Source organism: Podarcis gaigeae, assembly GCF_964106915.1.
Source record: "Podarcis gaigeae genome assembly, chromosome: 8".
Classification (NCBI taxonomy): domain Eukaryota; kingdom Metazoa; phylum Chordata; class Lepidosauria; order Squamata; family Lacertidae; genus Podarcis; species Podarcis gaigeae.
Genome location: NC_139684.1, coordinates 75791523 through 75805195, shown reverse-complemented (window position 1 = coordinate 75805195; position 13673 = coordinate 75791523). Strand labels below are relative to the sequence as shown.

General features: G+C 47.0%; 2 protein-coding genes across 2 annotated transcripts in view; one reads left to right on the top strand and one right to left on the bottom strand.

Moving 5' to 3' along the window:
- Positions 1-13673, top strand: part of LOC310851730 (phospholipase A2 inhibitor 25 kDa subunit-like) — a 1159037-nt gene that overhangs the window by 784783 nt on the left and 360581 nt on the right. The gene's annotated exons all lie outside the window — the stretch shown is intronic.
- On the bottom strand, positions 1930-13030 carry PLAUR (plasminogen activator, urokinase receptor). The gene is made up of 7 exons (XM_083754165.1): positions 12708-13030; positions 10198-10308; positions 8240-8386; positions 6727-6888; positions 6462-6599; positions 5579-5725; positions 1930-3168 (listed from the first exon to the last, which is right to left on the bottom strand). Exons 1-7 carry the CDS (start codon positions 12754-12756, stop codon positions 2906-2908), a joined length of 1017 nt encoding a protein of 338 aa, XP_083610291.1. The 5' UTR covers positions 12757-13030; the 3' UTR covers positions 1930-2905.

The window sequence follows — 13673 nt, the reverse complement described above, 5'->3', positions numbered from 1 at the left end:
AAGAATTCTTGGGAAATGGTTTGTTTGCTATGCATTTAGATACCTCTTAAGACACCATAGCCAAATTGGATGGTGAACAGAACCTTTCAAAACTGCACTGATTTTAACCAGTGATTTCCCGGGGTTCCTGATCAATGCCAGGTGCAAGCCTGCAATAATAAGTGAAGTTTAAGGGGCCATAAGGGGGCATTCATGCCATATATTTAAAGCACTAGCATAACACTAAAAACAGTCTCCCCCAGAAAATCCTGGGAGCTGTAGTTTCCTAAGGATACTGAGTGTTGTTGGGAGACACCCTATTCCCATTACAGAGCTACAGTTTTCCAGAGTGGTTTAACAATAAATCCCTCTTTCCAGGGGGCTATAAGAATAGCAACCCTGTGAGAAGAAGAGGGGTCTCCTAACAACTCTCAGCACCCTTAAGAAACTACAACAACCAAGATTCTTTGGAAGAGAAGCCAGGACTGTTTAAAAGTGCTTTGAACACTGCTTTAAATATGCAGTGCAGATAGGTAAAGGTAAAGGACCCCTGGTTGATTAAGTCCAGTCAAAGGCAACGATGGGCTCATCTCGCTTTCAGACCGAGGGAGTTGGCATTTGTTTGCAGATAGTTTGGCCAGGATGTGGCCAGCATGACTAAACCACTTCTGGCGCAATAGGACACTGTGTTGGAAACCAGAGCACATGGAAATGCTGTTTACCTTCCCACTGCAGTGGTACCTATTTATCTACTTGCACTGGCATGCTTTCCAACTGCTAGGTTGGCAGAAGCTGGGTCACAGCAATGGGAGCTCACTGCATCGCAGGGATTCGAACCACCAACCTTCTGATCAGCAAGCCCAAGAGGCTCAGTGGTTTAGACTACGGTGCCACCCGCTCCCCTAGTGCAAATAGGACCTGTGAGTGTGCATAGGCAATGCATTTTGACTGATCCAGCTGGACTACAGGGCTACAGAGTGATTTCACAATCAGTCCCTCTTCCCTGGGAACTCTGGGAACTGTAGCTCTCTGAGGGGAGTAGTGATCTTCTAACAACTCTCAGCACTCTTAACAGACTTCACTGCCCAGGTTTTTTGGGGGATGGCATAACTTTTGAAAGTGGTTTCATAATGCTTTAAAGGTTCATGTGGATGTGGACAGAAGGAGGGACACACACAGAGAGAGAGAGAGGTCACACATACACTACACATTTTAAACACACTAATACTCCTTTAACATCCATGGATTCCGCCCCCCAAGAAAAAATAAATACTGAGAACTTCATTTTGTTATGGGTGCTGAGAATTGTTTATAGAATCATAGAATCATAGAGTTGGAAGAGACCACAAGGGCCATCGAGTCCAACCCCCTGCCAAGCAGGAAACACCATCAGAGCACTCCTGACATATGGTTGTCAAGCCTCTGCTTAAAGACCTCCAAAGAAGGAGACTCCACCACACTCCTTGGCAGCAAATTCCACTGTCGAACAGCTCTTACTGTCAGGAAGTTCTTCCTAATGTTTAGGTGGAATCTTCTTTCTTGTAGTTTGGATCCATTGCTCCGTGTCCGCTTCTCTGGAGCAGCAGAAAACAACCTTTCTCCCTCCTCTATGTGACATCCTTTTATATATTTGAACATGGCTATCATGTTAACGGACCCCTCACAGAGCTACAATTCCCAGCACCCTCAACAAAATACGGTTCCCACGATTCTTCGCAGGAAGCCGCAACTGTTATAGTACTATAAATGTATATCATGGATGAGAGCAGAAACTGTTCTGTGTAGGGTCAATTGCTTTATGGATGAGGGACTTGGGAACTTGGCAAGGTTGTTGGACTACAGATCCCATTATCCCTGATGGTTGGCCAGGCTGGCAGAGGCTGATGGATGTCGGAGTCGAACAATCTCCAGAGTTCCCCAGCCCTGCATTTAAAGCGGCTGACACACGAGTTCTTACTTTAAATAATATAAAAATAGTTTATTAAGATAAATAATGTTCAAACGCACGCATATATAAGGATAATAAAATAAAGGGCAGTGACCACATCCTGTGGTTAACAAACTTCAGGAAGTCCAAACCGGAGTTGCGTCTAGATGGTGCCTTGCACAATTTCCCATGTCTGATGGAACTTCTGGTTTTCTGAACAGTCTTGTGTTGGAGGAGCAATTCCCAAAAGTGCCTTCCAGATCTTAAACAGCCAATGGGACAAATCCTTGTTTCTTGAAAGAGTCCAACAGTCCTCCACAGCAGTGCAAAAAGAATAAATAATAAGGCGGGACGTTTCTGTTTTGCATATATCTGTTTTCATAAATGAAAAAAAAGTAATGGCCACCAGGATTTCCCCAGTTAGGAGAGGTGTCCAGCTCCTCTGCCTTAATTTGCAACACAGAGAGCAGAGAAGAGAACCAAGGAGTCCTATGTCTTGCTCTTCCGGAGCCGCTATTCTCCACTCCACTCCTTTCTCAACAAGTAACTTACTGCCTACTCCAGTACTCAGAAGCAAGCCTTACTTTTGTTCAGTGAGACTTATTACCCAGACATCAGAATGTAAGAAGATGGCCCCATTGAGGCCAGCATCCTGTTCTCACAGTGGCCAACCAGAGGCTTGTGGTAAACCCTCAAGCAGCAGCCAAATAAAAGATGACTCTCCCCTTCTCCCATTTGCAGCAACTTTCAAAAGAGAAGGTCATGGAGCTTGTGCTTGCTTAGAACTTCAACCTGGAAGGTCTGCATCTTAATCTCCAATGTGTTATAGGAGTGGGCAGTAGTTCCTCAGTGGTGTGGGGAAAGGCACTCTGTGTATGCTCAGAGGTGGTTCATTCTTATGTCACATGTTTTCTTCACAGCTGCATTCGAATATTGGAAGACGGGGAGAAAACCCTGGAACATCCTGGCCTGAATATGCCCTGATCTTAGCCGTGGAGATCAGGAGCTCTCTGAGGAGAGGAGAAAGGTCAGAAGGATCAAAAGACCCATTGAAAGCAAAGTGTGTTGGGCTGAGACTCGGTGGCTGGCTTGGCTCCTAGGGGATGGTTTCAGCGTCCCGTCGACAATCCAGTTGTTGCAGAGGTCACCAGTGCAGCAGCGGCTGTAAATAGCACCCAGGTTCTTGTAGACGGACGTGTAAGGACTGTCACACCAGGATGGCGAAGCACAACCCTTGATGGCAGAGATTTGCCCAGTAGAACCTGAATGTGGAAATGAGCAGTGGTTAGTGACAGATGGTTTCAGTTCTCCTTTAAATGACACTTTCTGAAACAATCTGAGAACCAAAACGCAGCCATCTTCTGGAATGCACACTTCTCCAAATGTTGTGATGCAGTTCTCCAATGGGTACAAAAATGCATGTACATACAAATGCATATATTAGTGAAAAGAACATGCAAGCATGCATTATAAGGAATGGTTGAAGGAGTATGTTTAACCTGGAAAAGAGCAGACTGGGAGGAGATATGATAGCCCTCTTTAAATATCTCAAGGGCTGTCACATGGAAGAGGGAACAAGCTAGTTTTCTCCTGCTTCAGAGGGTGGAACTTGAAGCAATGGCTTCAAGCTACAAGAAAAGAGATTCCAACTAAAAACAGGGATATCCTTTTAATGGTAAGAGCTGTGTGACAGTGGAATGTTCTCCCTCGAAAGGCTGTGGACTCTCCTTCCTTTGGGTTTTTAAGCAGAAGTTAGATGGCCATCTGTCATGGATGTTTTAGTTGCAATTCCAGTATTGCAGAGTGTTGGACTAGTTGACCCTTGGAGTCCCTTCCAACTCCACAATTCTAAGATTTTATTAGGGGAAATATGCTTTGCCAAAATGTGTACTTCAGGCAAAAACGCATTAAAAGCATGTATATAAAGACAAATCCATGCTAAAATGCTGGTGGCTTCTCATGAGGACTTTACCAAAAACAAACAAACAACCCTCTCAAACTGGTGTGGAATGTGGGGACCTGAATTTAAGATTGGGAAAAAATGAAATAGATAGACTCTGACTGGAAGCCTTTTTGGAAGTCCTCTCCTGCCTGTATCTCATCATCTGACTCCTGCTGACTACTTGGAACACTTTGCTGCTATACCAAAAGGTAAGTTTATGTTGTGGAGGATTTCCACCTTGTGCATGTGTGCAAGCCCCCCTGTTCCATGAACACCTGTCCAAAGGGACAGGTGTTCAAGAGATTCTGTGTATCTGAAGAAGTGTGCATGCACACAAAAGCTCATACCAAGAACTGACTTAGTTGGTCTTTAAGGTGCTACTGGAAGGAATTGAGACATTGAGCAGGTGAAACTTTTCTTAGACTTTCCTAGTGGAAGTCTGAAATCTGCTTGGCAGGCCTTAGATGTGAGCTACAGAGTATCTCAGCAGGAATTTTGTTTCCTGGCATGTAGGACACCTGAATGAGTCCTTTCTGGATACACTCCCTTGCACGATGTAGCAAAGTCAAACAGGACCTGTTGTCTTGATAAACCTATATAGGACATTTCACATTAACCCCGACGTCCTAAAACACTTGCAACAACCATTCACAATCCATAAGTGAATATGACAGTGCATTGAGTTCAGCTTCACAAGAACTTAGGCTCACTGTTGTCTGCTTCTTGCACAGCCAGCCAGTCAAACAGACACTGGTTGTACATGTAGCACACCCCGGAAGTGCTTGTACCATCTGTGGTGTCACTTTCAAAACTTGCATTGGCAAAAATCTCAAGACCTCCAGACTTCTGACTAGTGAATCTCAGTCTGTAGTGCATAGTACCTTTCAGGTAATGTGCTATGCGCTTGATAGCCTTCCAATCCTGAACAGTAGGATTGTCCAAGGGGAGTGGGGAATGATTATGGCTCTACTATGTCTTGCTGGATATGGTCCCGACTCAGCAGCATGACCTACCCCTTCCCTATCCTTCTGGCAGACTGTCTGCCTCCCCCTGCCAGTTTTGAAAGCATTGAAATGATGTGCATTCACCTAAATGGATGTTATTGTTCCCACCCCTTCAAAGAACACATAATTGTCCTATGCCAGTGGTTTACAACTAGTGTTCTGTGGTACCCTGGGGTGTCTTGAATGATGGTCAGGGGTGCTGCAGTCAACACTGGTCTCTGTCTCTCTTTCTTTCCTTTCCTTCCCTCCCTCCTCTGATACTCTCTTGTGTCTCTGCCTCCCAAAGTCTTGCATAGTTGTTTTTTGCAGCAGCCCTGGCTACAAGTTCCCCAGGCAAATAGTACCTCTGGGGCTGGCGAGGGGGTGCTTCCCAGGCCCCTGTGGGGCTCTGTGAGGAGAGAAGGGAGGGCAGCTCAGAGACGAGGAGTGGCAGCAGCAGCTGGCCAGAGGACTCCCAAGGAGAGGGGAGAAGAGATGGGGGAAGACTCCACAAGGGAGGGTGTTTTCAAAAAAGGGTGAGAGGCTGCCAGCTCTGCAGGCAAGGGGTGACATAACTTGGCTCCTGAGCCCCACAGGAGTGCCGCAGAAAGAAGGTACTTGGTCAAGGGAGCCATGGACTCAAAGGGGTTGAAAACCTCTGCTCTGTGCCTCTTTCTGTTGGGATTAACCTGGTCACATTAAACTCCATGTGGAGGGAGTGAGAAGGAATGAGTAAATGATACTCACCATGTATCCCTGAGGCCTCTAGGCATTGGTTCATCACACCCCGGCACTGCACCTTAGTGATGTCATCTGGGGAACAACCATGGGTGGAATTCCCCTCACAACTGAAACACGTGACCCCATTTGGGTGGGGTGGGGTATCCTTGTAGTCTGTAGGCAGAATAAGTGAATACTCTCAGTACCATAAAGTTCATCCTAGGCTGTCTGTACCAAGGCCACATATTTATGGCTTTAAATTTGGGTCCTTTTAAAAAAAAAAATGGAAGGCATTATTAAAAGGATGCAATGGCACAGTGTAGCACTATCCTAGGGCATCATGGGTATTAAAAGATAGAAATTGCGGGCGCCAGCCCAGCAGCCAACTGGAAAAACAGTTCATGACTGGCTTAAGCCATGGTTTGTTGAACAAATTTTGAGGTAACCATGGGTTATTTCCCCCAAACTTGTTTTCCCAAAGTTTGGTTTCTTTTCCAGCTGTTCCTACACCATGTCTTTGTAGCTGGGGTAGGGTGGTCAAAGAAACTATGGTTAGGGTTGGAAAAAGAAAATAGAAAACTGTGAGGGTTTGGGGGAGTGAATTGACTTGCTACAATTTATAGTGTCACATAGAACTATGGTGGAATCTTGACACATAAAAAAAGTTGTGAAAATGCCTTTTAAAAAATGTTTTGAAAATATACTAAATTTGCCATAGCTCACCATCGCCATCTAGGGTCACATTTGTATAATGCACTTTGCAACACACTTAAAATGTTTTATTTGCAGCTGTATAGCTGGGTCCTCTGTCTTCCCCCCTGAGCAAGAGCAATGCCATCAGGAGTTGGGAAAACACACAGAAACATTTGTTTGCAGACCCAGTTGGTGCTCCTGGAATCCCAAACCTTACCTTGCGTGTCATCATTGCACTGGCTGGAATCGCAGCATTTGATCAGATGGAAACTGTTCTGGTTGTGGAAGCCCAGAGGCTCCTGGCAGTGGGTAAGCGAGCCACAGCCCTTGATGCGCTGTTCGTCCCCTGGAAACTCTGCCAGTTGGGAGAAAACAGTGGCTGTGATTGTGGTCTTTTGTCTCTAGGAGGAGCTGGTGCAAATTTCATTACAACAACCTCTTTTAGGAAGAACCCGATCAAACCAAAGGCTACAGGAGCTTACCTTCTGTCGCAGTGAAGGACGTGATGTCTATGCACTTCTCCTCTGGCCGCGCACAGCGCATCTGCATATGGCTGGAGTTGTAGCAGGTCTGGTCGGCTGAGCTGCAGGAATAGCAATGCAAGGGATTTCGTGGGCGACCCCGAGCAGTGAGCATATCCACGACTGCAGTTTGAGGAAAGCAAGAGAAGCAGAGAGAAAAATCAGGGCTGAATCACAGTCACAAAGCATTCAGATATATTTTCAGGAATCTCCCATCTGGCTGGGATCAAACAATTTTATATAGGCACATGGATTTAAGGAGACCAAGCCTACACAGTCATGCAATCTTTTATTTTGTCAGGATGTAATTTTTTTTTTTTTAATTTGCGTTCACTTTTTCTATTAAACAAAATAATACGAGTAGAAGGAAAAGCCTATATAGGTGTACAGTGGTACCTCGGGTTACATACGCTTCAGGTTACATACGCTTCAGGTTACAGGCTCTGCTAACCCAGAAATAGTGCTTCAGGTTAAGAATTTTGCTTCAGGATGAGAACAGAAATCGTGGGAGGCCCCACTAGCTAAAGTGGTGCTTCAAGTTAAGAACAGTTTCAGGTTAAGAATGGACCTCCAGAACGAATTAAGTACTTAACCCAAGGTACCACTGTATTCTTCTTTCTATCCACCCCCGCACTTTATTTATGTTTTTTGTTACTTTTAACTTTAAACTGTTTTCAATTTGTTCTGCTGTAGGAACCTACCCTGGGACTTTCCGGTAAAGGGCAGGCAATAAGTAAATAAATAATATGTATCCATAGCAGTGACCAGAGGAAGAATGACCACTGGGAGGAACTCAGAGATAAGAAATGCCAAAGTACATCTGCAGCAGCACAACTGGACACCTCCCTCTGCCCCAGCTGCAACCAAACATGTCTCTCCTGTATCAGTCTCTGCAGCCACAGCAGGTGCTGTAACTCTCCAGCCATTTAACTTCATTGTCCTCCATTGTCTCTTGAGACAGAAGGATGCCAGCCGGGCAATGCCAACTTGACGTTTAATAAATAAAATTTAATGCGGAGAGGGAAACACCAGGACTGAAACTGTGACCCGGTTACAGAAATTAGCAGATCTAATTGCATGAGGTTTAGTGGTTCAAATGCATGCATGTGAACGGATAGAAGAAAAAGGCTTCCTTTGGGCTTGGGACCAGCCTTTCACAGCCTGATACCCTTGGGAAGCTGTTGGACTCTGGAGCCCCAGCCAGCATGGGATGGTGGGGTTTGCAGCTTCCCCACCCCTGTGATAGAGGAGTCATTTGGCATGGGGGTGATTCAGCTCAGCTCCAGGGGTGAGGCTGCTTTCACATCAAAACAGATGTTGGGGCAAAGGCTTACTGCCCCTCCCCCTGTTCCAAACCCACCCTCGCAGCTGCTTTTGGGAAAACAAAATTATCCCGGGAGTTCTGTTCACGGGGTTCCAATTTAATGTGCAGCACAGCCTGCAGAGCGAACCCTCTCTGCTCACATGGACTGACCGTTTAGCACCCCCCGGTTGCAGAGGTCAGTCCCGCAGTGCTCCTCCGCCAAGAACACGACCTGGTTGCCAGAGAGGTGGGAGATGGAGCTGTTTGGCTTCCCACCCACGTCACAACCCTTCAGGATGTAACTGGAGATCTTAGATCCTGCAAGGAAAGAGAGAGAGAGAAAGTAAAAATGAAGGCACCATTCTTTTTTCTTTTCTTTTTTAGAAGGCAACATTCCTAAGTGCAGACTTAGCACTCACGGCATAAATCCTGTTTCACAATTTAAGTAAAGGTAAAGGGACCCCTAACCATTAGGTCCAGTCGTGGCCAACTCTGGGGTTGCGGTGCTCATCTCGCTTTACTAGCTGAGGGAGCTGGCATACAGCTTCCGAGTCATGTGGCCAGCATGACTAAGCCGCTTCTGGTGAACCAGAGCTGCGCACAGAAACGCCGTTTACCTTCCCGCCGGAATGGTATCTATTTATCTACTTGCACTTTGATGTGCTTTTGAACTGCTAGGTTGGCAGGAGCAGGGACCAAGCAACGGGAGCTCACCCCGTCGTGGGGATTCAAACCACCGACCTTCTGATCGACAAGTCCTAGGCTCTGTGGTTTAACCCACCATGCCACCCATGTCCCTGTTTCACAACTTACAGATATGCAAACCAGATTAGCTCTCACTTTAGGTCTTCCCCTTGTGGTTCTATTTGGTTGTCACAGACTGTGGCATATATAAGTTTGTACATAGTCATCCTTCGTTGAAATAAAATTTATCGACATTTTAAAAGTTGGTGCAAAGCTTCTCCGGGGTCCGGAGTGCGGGTGGCGTCACAAGCACTTGCCAATAGGTGCTTGTCACCGCCACTGTCCACACGCAACATGCTATAGACTAGCGAAAGAGTGTGTTGCTGCTTCCTTCCCAGGGCTCACTTGGGTGTGTTAAGACATGCATATGTTTCCACACCTGCAATGTTCCACCGTCTTTCAAATATTGCATGTCTTTTTCTGTAGGTCTGTCTACGCCTCTGTTTGACAGATTCCAGCAAACCCCATTGGGGTTGACTGGAAACCTAAGGTGCCGTTGCTTTATTGCTTTCCACACAAAAATGTTTCAGTAAATGTATCCATAAAATTTGCAAAGCACACACACAGAAGATATAAATACTGAGAGCTACCAGAGCTTCTCGCTCTGATAGCCAACCCCCACCCCACCCCTTTGCCCTTTGGCCACCAGCCCTTCCCCCACACCTGACCAAACCCCATTTTATTCACTTGCAACACAAACACACAGAAACATTACAAGCAGACCCGCACCAATACAAAAAAGAACAATATATCTCGAAAAGGAAACAATAAAGTAAGTTTCTTCTCCTTTTATTGGGTGATCTCCCAGTTCTGGTATCATGAGGAGAAGAGAGTTCTCCTTTTTCACATCCTTCTAAAAACCTCTATCTCAGGGTTTGGGTGTCTTTTCCCTTCCGAGGCAAGAGTTTCCTTTCTGGGCAACTTTCCAGGCACCGCATGACACTGGTGGGCGGGGCCAGAGGCAAGAGCAACCAAAGTGGGTGGAGTTACCTTTGTTTGGCTGGCTAGTTTCTACACCAGGCATAAGCAAACTCGGCCCTCCAGATGTTTTGGGACTCCCATCATCCCTGACCACTGGAGCTGTAGTCTGAAAACATTTGGAGGGCTGAGTTTGCTTATGCCTGTTCTACACCCTGCTCCTCCAGCCAGCCAAGCATGAAGCATTGTCAGAGTTCAAGCCAAGCAAAAACCTTTGAGGAGGGTGCAACGCTGGGCTGATGAAGGGCATGATTCAAGAGGTGGAACGAGGGAGTTTGTCCTCGAGGGCTGCCTTTGACACCCATTCTGCCTAAGCTGAGGTTCCTCACCTCTGCTCTCCAGCTCCTTCTCATCTGCCTTGTCCTCCCTTTCCAATCCCCACAGCCTCCTCCTTCAAAAATACTCACGGGCCAGTATAGTCATTATGGTGGTGCTGCATTGCTCTTGGTACTCTTCGCAGATCTCCGTTTCCTGGCAGTCGCTGTCGCCATCACAAGCGTAGCATTCAAGGCCGGCAACTGAGAGAAGGGAAGGGAAGCCATTAGCAAACCAGGTTCAGCATAATGCAAATTGGGGTGTGTGTGTGTGTCCTTGACCTTTTCGAATCTGGGGGCTAGGGAACTGCTGTAGTGGCCACAAAAATGCCCATTTTGCAGGAGAAATGCTGACAATCTGCCCAGCACCTAAAGATGTGTAAAGATGGAGCCAGGAGAGCCTCCCTGGGGAGAACATTCCACAAGTGGGGGGCCACCACTGAAAAGGCCAGTTCTCATGTTGTCACCCACCTGACTTCCATCACACAGAGAAGGCCCTCAGATGGCATGTGTGGGCTCCAAGCCGTTTTGTATGGGGAGAGGCGGTCCTTGAAATGCGTGGAGCCCCTTCCTATTCCAGGTGAACATGCAGGTGTTGGCCCATGGCTATGGTGCGCGACAGCATGGCATATTGAGGGTCTCACACACAGAGCCCCACAACTTCCTCCTGCGTTCTTTCACGTGTGGTGGTAGGGGTTTCCTCAGAACATGTGGACCTTGAAATTGAGCGCTCTTCAGGGTGAAGTTGGCCTTGCTGGGATCTTGCCTGTGTGGCATAGCTGACAGATGAGAGGATGAGGGACAGCGAGATGGGGAGGGAAGGGGTCAAGTCTTTGGGGCTCCATCCTTCCAGGGTTGGAGGCTCTGCTGAGCCAGGGTTTTGTCACAAAGGTTGTGTGAGGACACAAGTACTGCTGGGGATGGGGAAATCCTTAGCCCCCTGGCATCACTCATCATGCCTTTTAAGGTTATGTTCCTGCCTGGCTGGGCATTTCCTTCCTTCTGCTTGGAAATGTCCAGCTCAACAGGATGTAAATATATTACACATCTGTCAGGTGTGAAGAAATGAGGTCAGGTGACCAGGCTTTGGCAGACAAAGGATTTCTCCGGTTTAAAATTATGACTATTTTTACTTTCATGTGACAGCTCTAGAAGCAATTGGACAGTTGATTTACTGCAAGGCTAGGAAGCCTGTGGCCCTCCCCATATTGCTGGACTAAGGTTGTATTCACATGTTTAGGGAAGCTTTTAATGTTTGATGTATCACAGTATTTTAATATTCTTTTGGAAGCCGCCCAGAGTGGCTGGGGAAGCCCAGCCAGATGGGCGGGGTATAAATAATAAATTATTATTATTATATTATGTGCTCTCAACAGCAAACACCCAGATCCTCATAGTTTCCCCCTAAGATGAGATTCTCTCTCTATCTCCTATTAAGAATAAAACACCTTGTTCTCCTTTTGGTTTGTTTGCTCCAACCATTGCACTTTACTCTCCACCCAGAATTAGGAGCACCAGACCTTTGTGTCAACTTAGTATTGTCTATGCTGCCTGGCAGTGGGTCTCCAAGATCCTCTTCCACTCTTCCATCTCTACCTTTGAGAGGCCAGGGATCAAACCCTGGGACATGAGATGAGGTTGAGACCAATATTTAATCCATGCAAGAGAAATGATGGTTCGGCAGCTTTTAAAATACTTTTCAGTATGTATGCTACTAAGTGAATTTCAGGGACGCAGGTGGCGCTGTGGGTTAAAGCCTCAGCGCCTAGGGCTTGCCGATCGAAAGGTCGGCGGTTCGAATCCCTGCGGCGGGGTGCGCTCCCGCTGCTCGGTCCCAGCGCCTGCCAACCTAGCAGTTCGAAAGCACCTCCGGGTGCAAGTAGATAAATAGGGACCGCTTACCAGCGGGAAGGTAAACGGCGTTTCCGTGTGCGGCTCTGGCTCGCCAGAGCAGCGATGTCACGCTGGCCACGTGACCCGGAAGTGTCTCCGGACAGCGCTGGCCCCTGGCCTCTTAAGTGAGATGGGCGCACAACCCCAGAGTCTGTCAAGACTGGCCCGTACGGGCAGGGGTACCTTTACCTTTTACCTTTAAGTGAATTTCAGGGGGATCTTAACAAGTAGTCAAAGATATCTGTGTTTGTAGTTAAACTGCAGGAAACCATAATTTCATTATAAATATACCATGTTTGGGGGTGGGGAATGCTTACAATGAAACTTTGACAGTTGCATGCCGGGCAAATGCTCTAACCACTTCTCTCTCGCCTTTTTGCCCTGGGTGATCTGCCTGCCAGTCAGCACACCACTTCTCCTCTGCTTTACACCTCTGGTCTGCACACCAGACCCACATTTTCTTGTAATGATACCAAAAATAAAAATCTAGGAAGTTTGAGAACTGAACGCCCTCCCTTCCCCCAAAAGTTACACATTCTGATCACCACTGAACTTTGCTCCTCTCCACTACTGGAAAAACAACAACCGAGAATTCTAAAAAGGACATAACCACCATTCTGGAGAAAAACACACTCATGTGATATAGCAGACAGCCATTAGGCAGAAGATAATCTACATGACACACACACACACACATACACAATACTTACCGTAAACTACCATCAAAGACAAGGAGAAGCTGAACCAAAATAATTCCATGGATGTGGTTTGGAAGAGAAGTTATTATTTCTTTCTAATTCACAGATCTAGCTTGCTGTCCCTGGCTGGTTCCTCTGTTCTGTGCAGGAAGAATGTTCTGCCAACCTCTCTCCCTCTTTCTCTCTCTCTCTCTGCTTATTCCTTCAAAAAAAAGAAAAAGAAAACTCTTTTCCCCCTCTGGCCCCACCCCTGAAATCAATTGGAAAGGAACTTTTATCATTTCTGCTATGCAGAACTTCAGAGGGTGACGCAGTCGATGATGTGACTGATGCAGGAAGAGGAGAAGGGGGGGAACGGGGGGAAAGTGGTGACAGTTTTCTTTTGTGTGCTGGGTATGTCCTGAAGGTTTCAAGGCTCTTCCCTGAAATGCACTCTCATCGTCAGCACAGAGCCCCGGAGAATGTGAAACCAGAATGAAGAGGAAGCAAGCCTCATCTCCACTGACTCCTTGCAGTCCTTGGAGGGAGGGAGGGAGATTAAATAAAAAGCAGGAATGGGGCAGGGTGGGGGGCAGATTCTTGGTTGGCCCATGATCTTGCCTTTTATATGGTTTTAGAGTTGGGGAAGGTCATCTCGGAGACGCCATCCTTCTGCCCCTAAGGAGCCCCGGGTGGCAAACTGGTGTAGCATTTAAAACAAATTCCTGACCCCCAGCCCCCCCCCGGATATTCCAAGGGGGCCCCAGGTGAAAATCGTGCAAACAGGGGGCCACAGCACAAGCCTAGGGGTCCACAGAGGGAGGTGAGAAGTGAAGGGGGAAATCCTGATTGATGGGGTATCCTCTTGGCCAGTCACAAGTAGTAGAGGGCAGCCCACCAGGGCTAATGCTCCCCCCTTTTTTGCCACATGTGTTTTCTTAGAGTAGTGAAACTTAATTCTCTCCTCTTAGGCAAAGATCATAAGACGACCTGGCTGGT